Source organism: Protomyctophum parallelum (genome assembly GCF_964188405.1).
Source record: "Protomyctophum parallelum genome assembly, chromosome: 1".
Taxonomy (NCBI): domain Eukaryota; kingdom Metazoa; phylum Chordata; class Actinopteri; order Myctophiformes; family Myctophidae; genus Protomyctophum; species Protomyctophum parallelum.
The window spans coordinates 19375331-19395605 of NC_139697.1; the positions used below are offsets into that span (position 1 = coordinate 19375331).

General features: G+C 44.1%; 1 protein-coding gene across 1 annotated transcript; it reads right to left on the reverse strand.

Moving 5' to 3' along the window:
* Window positions 1-16167: 16167 nt before the first annotated feature.
* Window positions 16168-20036, reverse strand: evx1 (even-skipped homeobox 1). The gene is made up of 3 exons (XM_083763060.1): window positions 19420-20036; window positions 18100-18338; window positions 16168-17660 (listed from the first exon to the last, which is right to left on the reverse strand). Exons 1-3 carry the CDS (start codon window positions 19802-19804, stop codon window positions 17109-17111), a joined length of 1176 nt encoding a protein of 391 aa, XP_083619186.1. The 5' UTR covers window positions 19805-20036; the 3' UTR covers window positions 16168-17108.
* Window positions 20037-20275: the final 239 nt, after the last annotated feature.

A 20275-nucleotide genomic window follows, 5' to 3' on the forward strand; every position in this document is an offset into this window, starting at 1 on the left:
TGCATTCGATCGATCGAGCCATAATGCTATACTTTAGCACTGGATCGCCCATCTTAGATCGTCCTCGCCATCGTCGTCATAATAATCCATTCTATCCGTTTCTTTCAATCGCCTGTGTCTCATATTCCTTGTCCCAGGTGGCATTTTGATCAAAACAGCGTTTCTTTGACGGCACAGAGCCGGTGATGTGGAGCTCTCCAGTGCACCGGCATAGATCGATCATGTAAACAAAGCCTGTCTCGGCTCCATCGAGCGTCCTAGGATAAGCTACTTCCGGTAGACTTGAACTGTGGCTTTTCAAAAGAGCTCAACTTTAAAAAATGCTGGCGTGAATTAGATCCTAATTTTTCAATAAATGCTAGTGGGCTAAGTGTTAATTTACAAGAAATTGATATTTTGATCAACGTTTGACTGTTACTGTATCTCTCCTAACAAAATGTTAATCCGATAACATCTGATAAATCTCATCAAATGGTCTGTAGTGGCTCAAATTCAGAATATATAATGTGCCATTGATGTACCACCGATGTAAGAGAAACCTGGCAAACCTGAATGGAACTATACCACATACAGGCCTCTTGTGCAACATCGCAGAGTAGCTCCAATGCAGGTTCTTTGGGCTATTCTGGAATGAGACACATTATACTGTAGACATGGTCCACTGAAAACACATTTACATTATTACTATATACACATGTTTGGTGAAATGTGTAAAGTGTATACCCCAAAATCCCCCATGAAGAAGTCATTGAAGCTTCTAATTGCCTTCTATATAGTACATGTCGGTTGTCAGATCATCGAAACATTTTTCTACAGTACAGGTTTTTGTGTTGACTTTTAGGGCTGAAGTTGACGTTGCGTTGTCAGGGAAGACATGAACATCGCGTATCACTGCCACCCCCCGCCCATATGTTACACAAACCCCCTTTGGCCATCATATACCGTCCATATGTTCCACCTAACTATGCTAACCATTGTCTAAACAAGTCTTTATATACCTATTATAATGTAAACCGAGCCATGACCAGTGAGTCATCCGGGGGGCTGATGTCTCAGACCTCCTCCATGACTGGCTGCAGGGCCTCGTCCTCATAAACCCAGAGCCGAGAGAGAGAGAGGAGTGTTTACAGAAAGACGGGAGCAGAGCACCTCTGATGTGCCCCGCGATACGGAGAGAGAGAGACGCAGAGAGAGAGAGAGAGAGAGGGAGAATGGAAAGGCAGCAAGGGAAAGACAGAGTGACAGGGGGAGAGAGAGAGAGAGAGCAGCAAGAAAGCCAGAGAGAGAGAGAGCAGAGGAAAGGAAAGGAGACACCAGGGTTCACATGATTGCAGGACAAACTCATAAAAGTTCCATTAACCCATGAGTAGTTAAAGAGGTCCTGTTTTCATCCAGCAGACAGCCATCACAAACAGAGCATCACCATAAACCTTATCCCCTCCACCACCATGCACCACCACCACCCCTCCCTGCAGTCCCTGCCACTACCACCACCACCATCTCTCTCTCTCTGTTCCCATAGCCTTCCTCATGTCTCTTTCTCCCTCTCTCTCTCTCTCTCTCCTTCCATGCACCCAACCTTCAGTCTGCTCGCCTGCTCTTGCACGGTTGCAATAATGATGCTCTTCAGGATTCAGGATTTCAATTTTTTCTTTCTTTCTTTCTTTCTTTCTTTCTTTCTCTCTCTCTCTCTCTCTCTCTCTCTCTCTCTCTCTCTCTCTCTCTCTCTCTCTCTCTCTCTCTCTCTCTCTCTCTCTCTCTCTCTCTCTCTCACACTCTCTCTCTCTCTTTCTCTCTCTCTCTCTTTCTCTCTCTCTCTTTCTTTCTTTCTTTCATGTTTCTTGTACATGGCAGGACCCCCCAACTTCATTCTGTCTCTCTCTCTCTCTCTCACACACACACACACACACACACACACACACACAGTGCTGACCCCCGCCGCTGTCTTTCCAGCAGCATGGTTTTATAGGTTTGGGGAGGTCTGCTCCAAGCCAAACAGTTGTGAGTGTTCTTTCAAATCATCCATTAAGGCACTAAGCGCAGACTGTTGGCCTTTTACCGAAGCCCTCACTATCTGGTACCACTATCTCCCCTGCTCCCTTTCCCATAGTGTAACCTTACCTCTGTGTGCACATACACATACACACGTGTGTGTGTGTGTGTGTGTGTGTGTGTGTGTGTGTGTGTGTGTGTGTGTGTGTGTGTGTGTGTGTGTGTGTGTGTGTGTGTGTGTGTGTGTGTGTGTGTGTGTGTGTGTGTGTGTGTGTGTGTGTGTGTGTGTGTGTGTGTGTGTGCGTGCGTGTGTTTACCACTGTGCTGAAACTAGCTAAATCATGTTTTGTTTGTAGCGCTTAATAATAACTAGTCCATACCCGTCTGGGGATATGAGCATTCAAAGTGTGCGCAGAGTTTGGGTTACACGCTGTTATATCAGGGATATATCAGGCCTATTCATACTCCAGTTTTAGGTGATAAGGTGGTCAGCTTATTACCTAAAGCTGGAGTATGAATAGGCCTTAAGTAACTTTGTGCTTAGTTAGTACCTGCAAGAATTCCGACACGCAAGCATGCGCGTGCGTCCCATTGGCGCGATGGAATGTCCGGTGTTTACATGAAAACTCTTTTAAACAGCTTAAAAGAAGCATGCATGCACGTATGTTAGGACAGACAGACATTTCCTTATTAATAATAATATTATAGGCCTAATAATAATAATATAGCATGTTGTTAGCTAGAATGATTGAAAGGTGAGTAAAATAAAGAATATAATTGCATCAAAAGCAGGATAAATAGTCGACGGGAAATCAAAAGAAAACAATGTAAACCGTCCGCGAGAACTGCATGAACTGAGGATTATGTGGTGACTGAGTATAACATGCCTGACAGTCTGAAAACTAACCTCTCCAGACTCACCTATTTATTTCTATCTAGTCTATTTATAGGTGCTACAGTTATGCTAATGTCGGTTGCTTTTTCACATATTGTGATGTGGTTGTCATGGTTACTAACATTGTGTGTGTGTGTGTGTGTGTGTGTGTGTGTGTGTGTGTGTGTGTGTGTGTGTGTGTGTGTGTGTGTGTGTGTGTGTGTGTGTGTGTGTGTGTGTGTGTGTGTGTGTGTGTGTGTGTGTGTGTGTGTGTGTGTGTGACTGTGTGTGTGTGACTGTGTGACTGTGTGTGTGTGACTGTGTGTGTGTGTGTGTGTGTGTGTGTGTGTGTTTCAGATAATGATTGGAGGGCGGAGTGTGCCATCAGTGGAGATGTGTCCCACCTGGTTCTTCCTCTATATAAGAGGCTGCAGGGCCAGTCTAGTCTCCCACTCGCTCTCACAACGCAGCTCACTGGGAGCACTCCGACCTTTTAGTTTTGAGTTGGTTATAAGATATACTTTGTTTGCACACCCACACATACACTACTAACATGTTACACTCATCCACACACCTGCATACACTAGTACTACCATGACTACTGACTACCATGGTTACTATTGAGTTTTTTGCCATGTTAGAAAACAATAAAATAATTTAAAATGTTCATTGTTTGTGTGGGCTTCCTCCTTGTTAACAAGCTGAGCCATTTGTAACAAATTACAATATGCCAGTTGTTTGCTTGTCCACAGATGCTTTTATAGTCTGTTGTTTTGATATTTAGGCCGATGTTGGAGTTGATATTTTCCTGATATAGAGTCAATTTGTATAGCAAATGACTCATTTTCTTGGCACTCCGTTTACTAGTCGACCGCTTATATACCCCGTTGTTGGCTGATTAGATTTCATGATGTTTACTTTGGTGTCGCGTCTGCTGAATGCCTAAAATTGTACAAAAAAGAAAAAAGAAAAGAAAAGAAAAAAGTTACACAAACGGAATGTTTCATTTTCGCGAGTGTTGATCATGTCACGTCCCCAACCACAGTAACCGGTCAGCAGCCTTTACAGACGGTGTCGTTGGAGGGACAACTCAGCGATTCCGGGCTGACCGCGGACCGGCTGGACGAGTGGGGGATGAGGGAACGGTGTGTGTGTGTGCAGTGTGTGTGTGTGTGTGTGTGTGTGTGTGTGTGTGTGTGAAGGGTCGAGGCATATTGAGGAGGAGGAGGAGGTGGAGGGGGTGGATCTCAGGGAAAGCCCGGACAGGACACCCCGGTTCCCCCAGGAGAGGGTCCAGTGGGGCTGGGTGTGACGGTCACGCCACGGGGACATAATGAGGATACATCACCCTGGCACGGAGGTGCTCCATCTTCACCAACGCCACTGTGCACCTATACGGACACGGTCCTGTGTGCAGGCAGGAGTAAGCGGACACTTACGCACAGACACACGCGCACACACACACACACACACACACACACATGCACACGCACGCACACGCCCATATCTGCATACACCTATCTAGCTATGGGCCTATACGATACACAGACACAAGTACACACAAAGCTATATATGCACGTACTGTATACATACCTTGTGCATATATTGCAAAGTATAAGACAGGGATGTGCACAAAGATATCATAGAACAGGAATTATAAGCCCCAGCCATTCGTGAAGTGTAGCCTACCCACCCAGCCATGTAGAAGCGCCGACATTCAGTAATTGCACTAAACCTGATTATGGGCCGTATAGCTAGTATCATTAACCCATTTTGGGGCGGGAACCCCTTTTTGGTGTTAGCATTATGTAATGCTTTAGCTATTTTTGAAAAATTGTGAAAATGTGCCTCAAATTTGGAATATATTTTTTCAGAACGAATGTTTTTTTACTCAAATCTTTGCTTCTGGAGGGTCCCTGGAACAACATATTTTCAGATGGGGGTCTCGGAGGCCAAATACAGATCATTTTTGGGGTCCTTGACATGAAATATTGAGTAATATAGGCATTTCAGAAAACTGTCAGGATTTAGAAGACATTTTTTTCAGGCCTAAATGGGTTAAAGCAGTGCTTTCTTTCATCATCATGCTATTATACGGAGGATGTCAAATGATGTCAAATCCTATGGAGTGTATCCACAGGCATCCAGGATTCTGTCCATTCTGTTGCCGTTCCATAAAGCATGGTTCTCAAACCTTTTCATGTCAAGGACCCCCAAATTGATACTCATTAGCCTACGGACCCCCCCCCATTAGAAAATATATGCCAAGGATCCCCATGAGAGAAGATTGTTACGGCTCTAGCAAGTGATTCTCAACCATTTTCATTTCAAGGACCCCCCAGGTTTGACCTGCATCAGGCTACGGACGGACCCCCATTTAATGGCGTTTCTATCTCTAGGACCCTGCCAATGTACTGTATATTGTAAAATCAAAGTGATTTAACTCTGAGAGTGTACCAAACGGGTCCATTTGGTTCCATTTGTACACTCTCTGAGTTACAGACCCATAAGGGTCCATTTGGTTCCATTTGTATACACTCTCTGAGTTACAGACCCATAAGGGTCCATTTGGTTCCATTTGTACACTCTCTGAGTTACAGACCCATAAGGGTCCATTTTGTTCCATTTGTACACTCTCTGAGTTACAGACCCATAAGGGTCCATTTGGTTCCATTTGTACACTCTCTGAGTTACAGACCCATAAGGGTCCATTTGGTTCCTAACTATCATTTTTAGCCCAGGGAAACCCTGGATGTCCCGGACCCCTGCGGGGTCCCTGGACCCCACTTTGGGAACCACTGTCTGCTATACAGGACCCCCATGCTGCATGGCATGGCATTCAAAAGTTTGGGAATAAGCTTGTGTTTCTGTTCTCTCTCTCTCTCTCTCCGTCTCCGTCCTGGAGTCGGCTCGATGACTCTCTGGGAAAGAGAGGAGGGGGTACAACTTTTCATGTCGCCATCAGCCACCAAACCGCCATCGCCGAAACAGTATAAAGCGGGCCAGCCCAGCGTTGCTGTAAAATAAAATGAGGTGTGGAAAGAATTGGACCGGTCTCGCACAAAGCCATTGGGGCTGCCAAGTGGGTCGTAAAATAATAACACTCTGTCGTAAAGCGGGAGTGCTTATTAAATCATTTTCAACAATATCTCACGATCCGGAGCGCTGCATGCGTGAACTGAAAACAAAAGATGTCATGGGGGAACTCGGCTGAACAATCAAATGATTTTATACAACTTGATCATCATCGGAGTGCTGAATAAGACTTTGGGGAGGCCTTCACTGGCTGAGCTCCTTCTTGACAACTATGTAGCCACGTACTATAGTCCTTATACCCGTTCGATAATATGAACACCAAATTATGTACAGTATAGGTAATGCGGTTTAATATAGATCATTATTATTGATGTATGTATTTTTGAGGTGTACTCAGTCTGGGGCTATGGGGGAGGGAGTGGTTAAGGAATGAGCTTGGGAAGTTGGGATGGGGCACAACATATATAGGCAGGTGGTCCGTGAATCCCCCAAGTGGGCCACGAAGCATTCCCTGGGGGGGCTCTGTATATTCCTCTGACTCACAGACGTCTCTCTCACACACCCACGCGCACACACACACGCACACACACACACACACACACACACACACACACGCATGCACGCTCACTCTACCTCCAGTCCCAATATCCTTGTATTTGCAGTTATACTTCCAGGCAAGCCAGTGAAATAAAACTCTTGCGGCATCGATCTGCAGTGAACTGATTTCTCCGGCTATCAGTGGAGGGCCGATAAAGGACTTGGACCTTATGAGCATTATCACTCAAACGCAAGATTCCATATGGATTTCTGCCTCATTACAAGCGGCGAGAGGATGGAGAGTGATGCAGCAAGCAGTGTACAGCAAGCCACGGTGTGGGAAGGCCCACAGCCAGGAGGGGCTCAGGCAATGCACCGCTATCACAGTGGTGTAAAGTAATTTATATATAGCATTTTATGTAGAATAGTTGCATTATATACTGTGGGTGGGTGGGTGGCTGGGTGAGTCTGAGCACGAAAACAGCATGGTTGTTTTTCACCACCTGTGCGCAAACTAACTAACACACACACAAACACACACGCACATATTAACTTTATATATATGGTGATTTCGGGTGTGCCAGTACAGTACAGTTACAGTACAGTACAGTAGGGGGTACAGTAGAGGGACCCCCACACAGTAACTGTCATTTCTCAACCGTTTCGGACGCGGGGTGGCTCGCCAGAATCGGGGCGGCACCCTGGGTGCGTTCTAGTGGGGACCCCCACACGGAGTTACATCACTCACTTCACATGGGTGTGATTTTACCTCCTATGATGATTTCCTTTTGACTATATAGTTGTATATATTCGTATGTCTCTAAATGTTTTGATGAATTGAAAATGGTGGGCCCTATTGTAAACAAGTGTAATGCTTTATGGTGTCGTGGTGTACACTGTTAATCAATCAATCAATCAATCAGACTGATGTCATCGAGGCAGGTGACTGTATCCGTCTTGTTGAGAACATAGACATAGAAAGGTAGACGACTCCTTCGGCTCTGGGCCATGTCATGTGTATCATTGAGAGAAGGCAATATATGCATGCCTCTGTGACATACACGGAAGTCATAGAAGGCCAATGTAAACGTTACCTTTGGATTGAATTGATAAGTCCCGGAAATATACGTGACGATGTATGATGATGGTAAGAGCTATTGTTGGAGCTATAAGATGACACTTCATACGAGTGTGATTTTTATATTGAGAACAGGAATGCTATATTCAATCTGAAGCAGGCAGTGGGCTTGGCACATAGACAGGGAGTGACAACAAAAACAGACCGTGTCAGCTGCCCTAAAGTGTTAATTACTTAATTTGTAAAGAAACATCACACCTGTGTGTGAAGCGAGGGGCACTCTTATCATCGTACATCATCCCATTCCGGCCAATCACAATTTGCGTCCTCACCTGCGTCATCAATGTTTGTGTCGCGCAATGTTTGTGTTTACACAAACACTCAAAATTGTCCATTCATTAACAATGGCATTTCATGTTGTTTGTGTAAATTGGGTTACATATACGATATACACCAAAAGGTGGACATATAGGAGGGACTATAGAGCCCCTCAAAAACAGAACGGTCACCAAGGTTTTGATTGTCAATGACAGCTTATTCCTTCCTTTCTGTCAGTGACTTGGATCACATGCCAGAGGAGCTTGGATAAGTGTCCTTTGAATCAGAGTACATGCTTCATACAGTATATACAGCAGACATACCGCATATACAACAACTGTGTGAAATTATTCATGAGCTGAGAATCATGAGGTGGTGGAACCCAGGTGGTTTTATATGTCTAGAATGACCTTTTACTGAGGGACCCGTCCCAAAATCCATGTAGTGTAAAACATATGATGCACATACTGTATATGTACACTATCAATCCACATAGCCATATATCATCAGTGGTGGAAAAAAGTACTCACATGTTTTACTTAAAAGGACCACTTTTCAACCCATCTTCATATAATAGGTCCTCACAATAATCATGATAAAATGGTACAATTATTTTTCTACTCAATCTGTGTCTCTTTGGAGGGCTGTGGGCAGTTCAGAAACCTGTCCACCAGTGACATCATCAGGCTTTCTAGTCCTGAAAAGGTGCGATGCGAAAATGGAAGCCATCATTCTCCCGATAATACAAATCTAAACATTTTTGTAAAGAAATCTTGTTTAAAAAAAACCCGATGATGTCACTGCATGGTGGACGGGTTTCTGAACTGCCCACAGCCCTCCTATGAGACACAGACTGAGTAGAAAGGATTTATATGAAGATAGGTTGAAAAGTGGTGAAGTGGTCCTTTAAGTGAAAGTATCAATACTGCAATGTAGAACTACTCTGTTACAAGTAAAAACATACCGCATTGCGACCCATTGTGAGCTTGTAGATCTGCTATTTTCAAATGGCCGAAATGTATCAGGGCTGATGTGGTTAATGTACCCAGGCGGATGCGTGCACGAAGGGCGACCTTCTCACCCTCAGGCGTCTTACTGGTTGTAGTGGAGTAAAAGTACAAATATTGGCTCTGAGATGTAGTGGAGTAGAAGTAAAAGTATCGGAAATTGGCTCAAGTAATTGTACAAATGCCTCAAAATTGTACTTCTGCATTTAACAGACGCTCTTAATCCAGAGCGATTTACATTAAGCAAGAACAAAAACATGGCAATACATACATGAAAAATGCCAGAATTAGCCACGGGGAAATTCTGTAAGAAGGCTTCCAAAAAAGTATCAAAGCAAAAACAAAACAAGATATAAAGTTTAATATAAAACACATTTTAATTTAATATAAGTAGAAGCTATAGTGACCTATAATATTGCAAACTAGGACAGCTGCAAAATTAGAGTTTGATTCTGACATGAACAAAGTGTTTAGTTGTCTGATAGGCGATTTGGGTCCACTCTCTTGCACCTTTGACAGACCATTGGCTAAGAAGAGTCAAACACCTGTCCGCATGTGCATGGGCGACTTTGCATAGACCAATGCTTACATTTCATTTGAATATCCCAACTTAGGAACTTGTACTTTTTTATTCAGGCCACACAAAAATGATATAGGCCTAAAGATTAGGAGTGGCTTCAACTGGTTCAGATGTGAATTGACATTATATAGTTTCCTCCATGGCATCTTCAAACTGGGAATTGTAAAAGCTAAACTGGTCTTCTCCTTTTTAGAGGTGTCTTGAGCTGTCTTGAGCTGGCAGAGATTATAGGAAAAACATTTGTGTTTTAGGACACATCCATTTCTGGGTGTTATCCTGCAATGTGACATTGACTATTCCTTGCCAACACAACTGCCAGAGAAAAAAACATTGCCATTGTATGTGTCTGCAAACCACTGATACTATACATCTCAATGTTTCAAGGCAGGCACGCTGTCAGTGTATATAGGGGGGTTTGACTGAGTCCTGAGAGGTGCTCCCAAGCGAGTGGCTGCACAGAGAAGCGCAATGTCCAATGCTGCCAACTCAGCGCCTTTGAGTTGCATATAGGCAAAGAATAGCAAATCATACATTCTCAGTTATAATGTCATAATATAGTCGACATACTGTAGTATGGTGAGAGCTGAGCTTCCCTCCCTCAAGGAAAAGGCAAGACAAGCAGTAATCACACAGAGGTCACCGGTTCACCTCCCAGCCCCTGTCTGTGTTGAAGTGTCCCTGCGTTATAGACACTTGACCCCTAACTGATCCCCCCCTTGAGTGCTCATCATAACCGTCTGAGCAGCCATCAGCTGATGGGTGAAGCTAAAAACATTGAACATGGGACAAAATTGGGTTACACAATGGTCTAAATCATGACTTCAGTCAGTGACTTTCCCCCACCCACCCCTGTTCTCCTTCACTGTATATGTTTATTTTCCCTTTTTGAGTGGTGCAACCACTCCCTTACGGAGTTATGTGTGTTTTAACATGTATTCATTTGCACTGTCCCTAAATAGACTGAAACATAAGATTGATGAAATGAATGAATGAATTAGTAAATGGCTAATCAATGAATCCATGGCTTTTATTATCAAATCAAGTTTGTCCTATGGCAGTTGCCATTGAAAATGCCCAGCCACGTCCGTAACATGACGTGGCTCATGAATTATTCATTGTCTACAAAAAAGTAGACACAAACGTGTCTACGACCTCATTCATTTCATTTTATTATTATTTTTTCGTTATCAAGTCGAAAATGTAGCAATAGGCCTATTGTATTGACAAGTCGCTTACTTTGACAAAAGATACTGACAAGGAGGACTGCAATAGCCTATAATAGTGGGTGTGAGTTTATATTGATCGGAAACCCTCCATTCATGTTCCATTTCCGCAAGTGCGACGAACCGGTGAGGAAGTGACTGGAACGCGCAATGTTTGAAAGCCGATTTGAAATATGTTTCTAGTTAACTTAATATCCGTGGAAACACCTAATGATGAAGATGTTACCTTTATGAATCTGATACCGTCCGGTATCCGACACTGCTGCAGGGCAGCCTGCATTGTTTAAGGAGGGAATCACGGCACGCTATAGTTCTACATGTCTGTCATTGAAGAATGAGTCTTGGTAAGTGGTCAGCTGCTCTCTCACCACCACAGAACGCATCCAATTAACTGAACTGTATACAGGCCTATGAGTTATCCTGTCCATATATGACACAAAACCACATATAGCCTATTATGCCACAGCCAAATAAGCAACAGGACCGTGTTTGGCTGCCACACTTGAACGTATAGAACGCAGGTTTATTTCAGCAGCTTAATGTTTTTGTTTGTGTTAGATTGGTTGTTTTTGTTTTTTTTGTATTGACGTCACGTCACCAAGCATTTAACTAGGCCTGCTATCGCTCCCATTTGCACCGATATGCTTGGCCGCCTGGCTTCGAAGACAGCTATGGCGTAAACGAGCATTAAGTTCCCACTTAGAAACAAAATTGTAGCCTCACCACAAAAATCAATAAAATGTGACTCGAGACGTTTTTCATTTTTGAAATTGATTGACAAAGCCCCCTTTACGATACTGTGCACACTGACGGTTTTATGTCTGCATTGTTTGTAAACGTTGGATACAAAAGAACTATTTAAATGTGAATGGAAAGTAAAAAAAAATCTATATCAGCGCATTTTGTTCAGGGCTCCACACTTCCACAGTCAGTCCACATGCAGGGTCTTTTAAAAGTGGGTAAGCCAAGGTCGTTGCATGGAAACGGAATACTTTATGTTAATGAACACATTTTAAAATATAAATAAGATTTGACATTTTTTAACATCATGAACAGTTTTTTTTAACCATTCCGTATTTCCACAATTGCTCAGCAGCACTCAAATATATGTCAGTAATGTGGGGGAAAAGGCATGCCATGACTAGGCCTATATGTATTCTATAATGATGTGTCCTTATGACAGATGAGATGACCAACTCCCCAAACACCTTGCTCTTATATGAATGTGTCTTTGACTCTTTGGGAAAGCAATCATCAATTTTGACACTTTCCCATCCACCTTTAAAATAAACCAGAAAGTAACTTTATGCTAAATACATGTGTTCAGACAGTCAATCACTACATTTGGCATGTAGAAAATAATTCCACCCGTGAATTAGAAATGTAATTAATTTCTGCATATATATTTAGCAATTGTTTTGTATACGACATATTTACATGATCAAGAATTTGGACCGACTTAGACTTTTTCATAATTAAAAAAATACTCCATCCTTCAATCGTCAATCAAGCATCAATCCGTTATCCGTATAAAAGACCTCAACAATTCACCCCAAATCATAATGGTTTATATTTTCTCTCCCCGCGATTCTGCACATATTGAATGGCGTTGGGACCCCGAGGTTGACAGTTTGAATATCTGGGAAATGTCACACATGCTGACAGCAGTCAGGAGGGTTGACACATGCAGGAATATGAACGAATCAGTGGTGGAAACTCCAATGTATAGGCTACTTCTAAGTAAAAGTATCAATACTGCAAAATGGAAATACTCTTGAGTAAAAGTCCGGAATCCAACATGTATACATAGCCTATACTTGAGTGAAAGTATACAGGCAGTATAGGCTACAAAAGTATTGGCACCAACATGTACTTAAAGTAACAACAGTAAAATGAAAATGGTGAGCATGTTAGATCGGCGATTTTGAAATAACCGAATATGGGCTGAGGTTAATAATGTATACGTTTTGTAATAATAATAATCCAAATACAAAGTAAAGTGGAGTAAAAGTACAATATTAGGGTCCAAGATATAGGAAAAGTATATAGGCTATAGAAATAGGCTACCTCAAAATTGGATACTTAAGTATATATGCACATGCACTTACATTAGTTTCCACCACTGGAACTATATAAAAAAGATCATGATGCATACAGTGCAGACAGTCACAGAACGATCTCCATTTTTTTGCACTGACAATGGCCTACTGATCTCTTTGAAATATACTGACTGTGGTCCTTGACCAAGGAAGGCACTCCAATCCCGTGCTGTGGCAGCTGATGTAGGCTATATGGTTCATATTTATCAATAAATAATATATTTGAGCAATATCACGTTAAAATGCGCAATGCAACAAATGCTATTCAGATTCCAAATTACACGCAGTGTCCACTATACCGTCTGTCCTTTATGTCCACATTAGAGGTTAAACACAAGTTATGTCTAAACGGGGCCAAAGATTATTTCTGTTCACCTTGACAAGTTGACAACTCAAGTGTGTCTGCATGTAGCAGCCCCCTTTGAATGAAAGCGATTCGAGGAGGAATAATGTATCCACTTGCAAACGTGGCGCACCGCACTTGATTTAAACGACCAAACTAAAGAGGATTGAAGAGGAGGCTTCATATAGCATCAAGTCAACCCAATTCTCCCTTCCTTTTTGTGGCTCTTGTATGTCACATAACCACGTAGCCTATACCAGCCGGGCCATTTTCTCAGGCCGGGCTGCAGCGCATAGCTGTCTCCCGTGCACCGTAAATAATGTTGATAAAGACGCCACTGAAAACGACTTTCACGCGTCCCCCCGATTGATTTAACGTGACCTCCGTTTCCAAATGATATTGGAAGCCTATTTAAACAGATGAAGGCTTAAATTGTCTTGCTTGTATGCGCATTAATCTCCCATTCATCATCATTATGCCGTGATTGGTCCGTCCACGCCTTCGCCAGCTCTGCGTTACGACAAGTGCCTGTAAATTAGATTGTAATACAATTTAAACAGCGGTAGCAGCAGCCACGGATCCAATTGGCGCGGACACACACACGCACACGCACACACACACACACACACGCACACACACACATACACACACACACGCACACACACTGCACACCGGTGGACAGCTGCACTGCACCGCCCCTATCAAAACGCTTTGTGTGACTGGGGGGAGCTGGGGAGCCCTGAGCCAATTCTCACTAATAGGATCTTATAAGGCTGCGGTAATTGCTGTTATGGGCGCAATCTATGAAGCCATCATATATCTATGTGGCTCGGTCATTCACAGTCTTCCAGCGATTAAATGGCGTGTTGATGTTGGATTAGGCAATTGAGGATTCGTGCTGTAGTGTACAGCAAGAAAGGAAAGAGAGAGCCGAGGATCCATATGCGTCGCGGGGTAATTTGCCCCAGTTTTATGTATCATTCTGGCACTGTATACGACGAGGATTTAGAAGAATATCATATGGTGTTGCTGAGGCTGCTACCGTAATCAAACTCGGCACCAACACCCTGTGCCTGTTAAGGATATAACGCATAATGGGAATGCCCAATGAAAACAACAACTTTGGTTCGCCTGCATGCACTGCACGCTTTAACATTCAAGGCCCGATTCGTTCATCTTTATTTTATGTTATCGTTTGATTATGCACACACTCACACACAGACCAAAAACCAGTTTCCTCCATGTCTCCCGTATCCATATCAGACTAAAGACATTGCCTGATAGCTTACATAAATCTGCCTCGTATAGTTTTCACCCCGACCCGCGCGGGCTTAAACGGTGTATTATTCCAAACATATGCATTTTAATCAGCTCGGTCACACTTACAAGAACTCCAGTTAATAAGGCCATCAATCAAACGAGTGTGGGTCGGAAGGAGGGTGTGTGTGTGTGTGTGTCTGTGTGTGTGTGTGTGTGTGTGTGTGTGTGTGTGTGTGTGTGTGTGTGTGTGTGTGTGTGTGTGTGTGTGTGTGTGTGTGTGTGTGTGTGTGTGTGTGTGTGTGTGTGTGTGTGTGTGTGTGTGTGTGTGTGTGGGGGGGGGGGGGTCTCTGAGGAGCTGTGTGTGTTCATTGGGGGCCTGTCTGATTAGGATGAACCTTTTTACCTATAGTCGCTACAAGCACCCGCGAGGAAGCTATGTGCAAGCATCTCCACCGACGCTGACTCAAAAGGACGTTTTGTTCTGTCACCTCTCTCCGTTGCATTTGGTAATAAATAAGAATATATATATAGGCTAAACTATACACAGAGCGGTGCTGTTGTCATTAAATGAGACAACTCTGCTTCTCTCTGTATTTATTCGTCACTATACCGGAAAATGCACATAATTCGATTCATAAAAGGATGCCTTACATTACATGCTGTCGAAATAAGCTCGTTTAATGCAAAGCAGTGTTATAGGTCGTTTAGGCTGCTTAAATGCCTGTATACAATATAGCTATACGCCTATACTTTTCACTTTATATTTGTTTAAATCACTGAAATAACATGCATCTTTGGATATCCATTCTCAGAAAATGTATTAAACATGCTTTTAAATTGCCTATTTTTGCTCTCTCTCTCTCTCTCTGTAGCGTGCACCTTACCCAGCCAGCCTATTAAAGCCAGAAAGCTCTAATTTGCGCATGCATGGCGCGTGCGTGCCAGTCAAACGCGGCCAATTAAGATCTCGCTGATTGTTGGTGCAGGCTGCTGCTGTATCATTGATCTTTTCACGTTTCAGTATCTTCAGACAACTAATTCTGCCGTGTCTATTAAGCAGTGGGAGAGAAAATATGAGTGGCGTTAAGGACCACTAGGTTTCATGGTCAACCTCGCGTGCTCCCAAAAATAGCTGTGTTCTGTGATACTGAATCCACACATTCTGTGGTATAGCTGTTAACTGCAGGTGCTTGATGAAGGTGTATGAAGGCAAATGACATGAAGCAAACGAGTTGCATATTTTCAGGTTTATTGTCACTTTCGTTGTTTTGACATCATTGTCAATTCTGTGATATAAATTGGTTTCTTTTAGGCATAGTCTTGCTTTTCCCCCCATATCATATAATCATAAAGGTTGGTTTTTTTTAATGAAAAGACTCCGTGGATGATTTGACAGTGTTATTTATTGCAAATAGACGTCGAGAACAATCCAGCAAAAAAAAACTAATAAAACAATCGGCGCATAAATATCAGTCACTTGTGAATCCGCTCTCTCCACGAGATATGCCAATAGAGCAGTGCAAAGCGAAATAGAAAATAACAAATAAAATAATGAATAATATGACATGAACACTAGGCTACATGGGGAAACGGACTTTAATTTGACTTGTAAAATTAGAACTCATGAGCACACACACAGTGACACACGCAAGTGAACTGAGAAGAAGTGTATAGGAGGTCTGCATGGGTGGAAGAGAGGGGTTTATAACTGGCAAGCTTGCCAAAGCTTTGCGTGATTGTCCAGTGTCTTGTCTGTCTGCCTGCCCCCCCCCCCCCCCCCCCCCCTCTCTCTCTGAGGCTCTCTCTCAATCCCGCTCTCTCCATCCTCTTCTGAGGCCCGTCGCCTCATCTTCCTTCTCTCTTCTCCCGTCAAGCCGTGCAAGCTAATCCGTTCCCTCGGCGCCTTGTTACCGTTTGGCAGAAACGATCCCTTCCCGGCCAGGCGCGGAAAAGGCCCCGGCATTATCATTAATTCAACACTCAAAATTCATCCGTACGTACATATACATCATTTACTAATTTTTTCACCAGCATCTGCACATTTCGGCCCGAGGAGGCCCGTCAGGGCCCGGTGGAGAGGGGAGGCTATAATGAGGCGCAGCAGTCTGTTAACAAATCCCCTTGTTAAAAAAAGAGAGAGAGATGGAAGGCATCATTCTCATACAATACATGTAGGTCAATTTGGACGCATAGAGAAGACTACAAATAATGATAAAACGTTAACGCCATCCATCACAGAGATTTAAACGTTCCTTCTGTATATCTTCTCACTCCGCCCTGCATGTCGCACTCCCTGCACATGGCTGCACCATATTAATCTTCTATATATGAATGAAATCTGGTTTCATCTCATGGTCATCATATTTCAGGCCTTTGCCATCTCGTTCTGCGCTGGCATTATAGGGTTGTGTTTTTTTATTCAGTGGACTGTACTGTAGCCTATAGTGAGATCCATTGTGCGTCAAAGCTGAAGATGTGGATAATGATCTTGCCCCAAGTTAATCATCTCCTTGGGTGCATAACAACAACGTGTGCCAAGAAGTGACTTTCATACTGTTCCTTCTGACATATAGCTCTTCACAGGAGCAAGATGTCTCTCATGCTGATGGAGTCCCGATAATGTTTTTTTATTTTATTTTTCTTCATTTGCTTAAACGCTTATATGTCAAAAAGCTTATGGTATGCCACTCGTATATACGTACTGTATATGTTCATCCCATACAGTCTTAATAGCCTATTATGACTATAGCTCTTCTTCGTTTTATCTGGTCAGAGGCACCTCTTCTCTCTGGTCTAATGTCACCGGCGAGGACTTGCTGAGCACCGACGGGGTGAACGTTAGAAAAGCCTCAGTCCTGCTGGCGGGGGAGCAACCGAAGTCCGAGGCGCCAGACGGCCTCGTCGAAATGCCATTCGACTGGCCGGAGGAGTGACAGGCGAGGCAGGAGCAGGGGCTCCCCCCGGGGCCCAGGCCGTGTGCATGGGCCGCCGGGGGGCCCGGGGTGTACAGCGACGGGTGTCTGAAGGCGCAGAGCAGCTCCGGCCTCTGGTAGGGATGAGACAGCATCCGAAAGCTGTCCAGGGACCTCTGCAGCGGGTTGGAGAAGGGCGCGGCGCTCGGCACCGCCGCCCCATGCACGCCCAGGTGGGAGTAGTAGGGCAGGGGCAGGTGCGTCGGGAAGGGGTAGGGCAGGTTCCCCGTGGCGGCGGCGTGGCTCATCATGTAGGTGTAGAAGGCGGGGTCGGCCGGGTGAGGCCACGTCATGGCCAGACGCTGGCGCTTGTCCTTCATCCTGCGGTTCTGGAACCACACCTGTAAACGGAGACACGCCGGGTCAAATATTAAACCACCACAAGCTCTCTCTCTCTCTCTCTCTCTCTCTCTCTCTCTCTCTCTCTCTCTCTCTCTCTCTCTCTCTGAAACCGCACAACAACAAAAGGAGGAACTTTGAGCGACATTGTGAGATTTACAGCATCTGAAATGAAATGTGAATTTAGAAAATATATAGGCCTATAAATTGTTTTTTCATTTGGTCGTGGAAAATTGAAATGGGAAATTGTGAGGAATATTATTTCCACAAGCTGTATAGAGCTTTAAATGTATAGGAATGTAGCCTATGAATTTATAGGACAAGGCCTCTGGCTGCAATTTATACCCTCAAAATCATATAGCATAGCGTCGTCGATGCTATATCACATTCCTCCCCGTGTTTTAGTTTGTTTTAGGTCAAAGATCCAGACAGTGATCTTACTTTGATGGTGGTCTCGGGCAGGTTAAGGGCCGCGGCCAGTTCACATCTCCGCGGTCTTGAGACGTAATTCTCCCGATAAAATTCCTTCTCCAGCCGCCCGATCTGCTCCCGCGTGAATGCCGTCCGGTACCGTCGCATCTGGTCCGCCGCATAGGACAGAGATCCCGGAGGGCCCGGCACAGACTTCCCCGTGTCTGCATTGTTCTCGCTCGGATGGCTTGGGGAATCACTTCTTAGACCTGGAATTATATATATGACAAATGAATTAATGAATTATTATAATGAATACAGTATTAGCTATACATCAAAGCACACAGAGGACATAGACAGCACAAAAGTAATACAATACACACTTGTATTAACATGGTCACCGTTTATGCATTTGATTGAAAATGGAATATATTGTTTTGCTTAAAAAAATGACCATGGTAGCTTCCATTACATGACTTTAATAAAATTGAGTAGCATAATCTAACGTTAAATAGTTAAGTGTCAAATTAGTAATATAGTAGTAATATGTTATTATATATTTATTATTGTAATAATAATTATTCTCGTGGGGGAAAAAATAGCCTATTGCTGGAATTTGCTTATAGGCCTATAGATAGATTCCTTTAATGTTATGAAATTGATAATGTGAATGTGATACAATGTATATTTAGCTTAATATGAATTAGTCTGCGATTGAATTATGTCTTTTTAATGACAGGTTTTTAAAGAATGGTATTTTATTATCAATGGGCCTATATCAGTCCTTTTGCTCCTCGGATAGTACTGCCAACTCAACCCACCAAAGAATTCCTCTGGCGGTTGCCCTTTCCCTTCCTTTTTTCACTGTGGTTCTTATAAAAAAAATCCCACATTCTTCCTTGAGGAGTAAATATAAATAAAGGGTGATTTGTGTGAGGGGTCTCTAAGGAAGTGGCGCCGAGGTGACTCGTTTTAAAGCTGGCTGGGTAATAACGTGTGGGTGTCACCGCAGCATGGATCCAGCCACACTTGACATAACAGCTGTGCAGAGCGAATACAATTCCAAGTAGCATTTTTTGCTTTGTTGCAGTGAGACAAAAATGCATTTAATCAGGCATTCCGCATTGGATTCCGATGTTGTACAACGAAATTAATATGGGCTATAATATATAGAAATCCGACCCTCATCAAACCGATGCAGACAGTCCTGTATAGCCTATTTATAATTGGCTCAGTGCATATAGCCAGTTGCAATGTTGCATTCAATCAAGCCTATAAGCACAGTCGATATGACTTCATGCAACACGAGCAAACAAGAAAAGCATGGGAGTTCAAGTATTTTGCCTATACCTTTAGCTGTCGGGTAATCCATGCTTTCTGGGGTGCAGCTGACATCGATTTCCTCGTAGAAATCAGACTCCGTATCTGAACTGCTGCCGTCTTTATGGGGGTGATGATGACCAGACCGGTGTCTCTCGGTGGGAGCGCTGGACACGCCAACCGGCCTCATATCGGGATACATGCCCCTACGTGCACTTTCGTCCGCCTCCTCCGCTCTTCTGTCCCGGGAGTAAGGCGCCGCAGAGCCGGGACTCACACAGTTCCTCTGCACCGCCTTCCCCTGCTGCGGTTCCCGCACGGGGCTTCCGACCGCCTCGGATAAATTGGCGCCGTTCTTGCCATGGTGAAGCTGACCTGCCTCCGCGAGCATCAGCATCTCCTTTCTGCTTTCCATCACCGACCGAACGAGCGCGCGATGAGAACGGCACGAGCGAACGCGAGCACTCCTGCTAAACCTCGAGTGTAACGGCGGGCAGAGCGCGAGCCGCGACTGTGGGCAAGGCGACGATTTTGTGACGGGGGCTCGTGTCGAAGGGAAAAGGGGAGAGGCGCGCGACACAAGAGGGGATGCAGTCCGTTCTGACCCTGAGTGGCGAGCGCTCCAGAGTGCGGCACGAGCTCTGGGAGGGATCACCATTTGCCCTGTCTCTCTCTCTCTTCTCGAGCTGTCATTCTTAATAGTGTAGTCGTCATGATGGTACCCCCTGATGACGACACGCATTGATTGGATGTGGATAAACAGAAGGAGCAATCACAGTGGCGAGAGAGATGAAGGGTGGGTGGTGGGTGGTTGATATATAGGAAAACAAGGGACATGAGTACATAACGCAGCATGGAGGGGAGGATGGAGCAGAGCATGCAGACC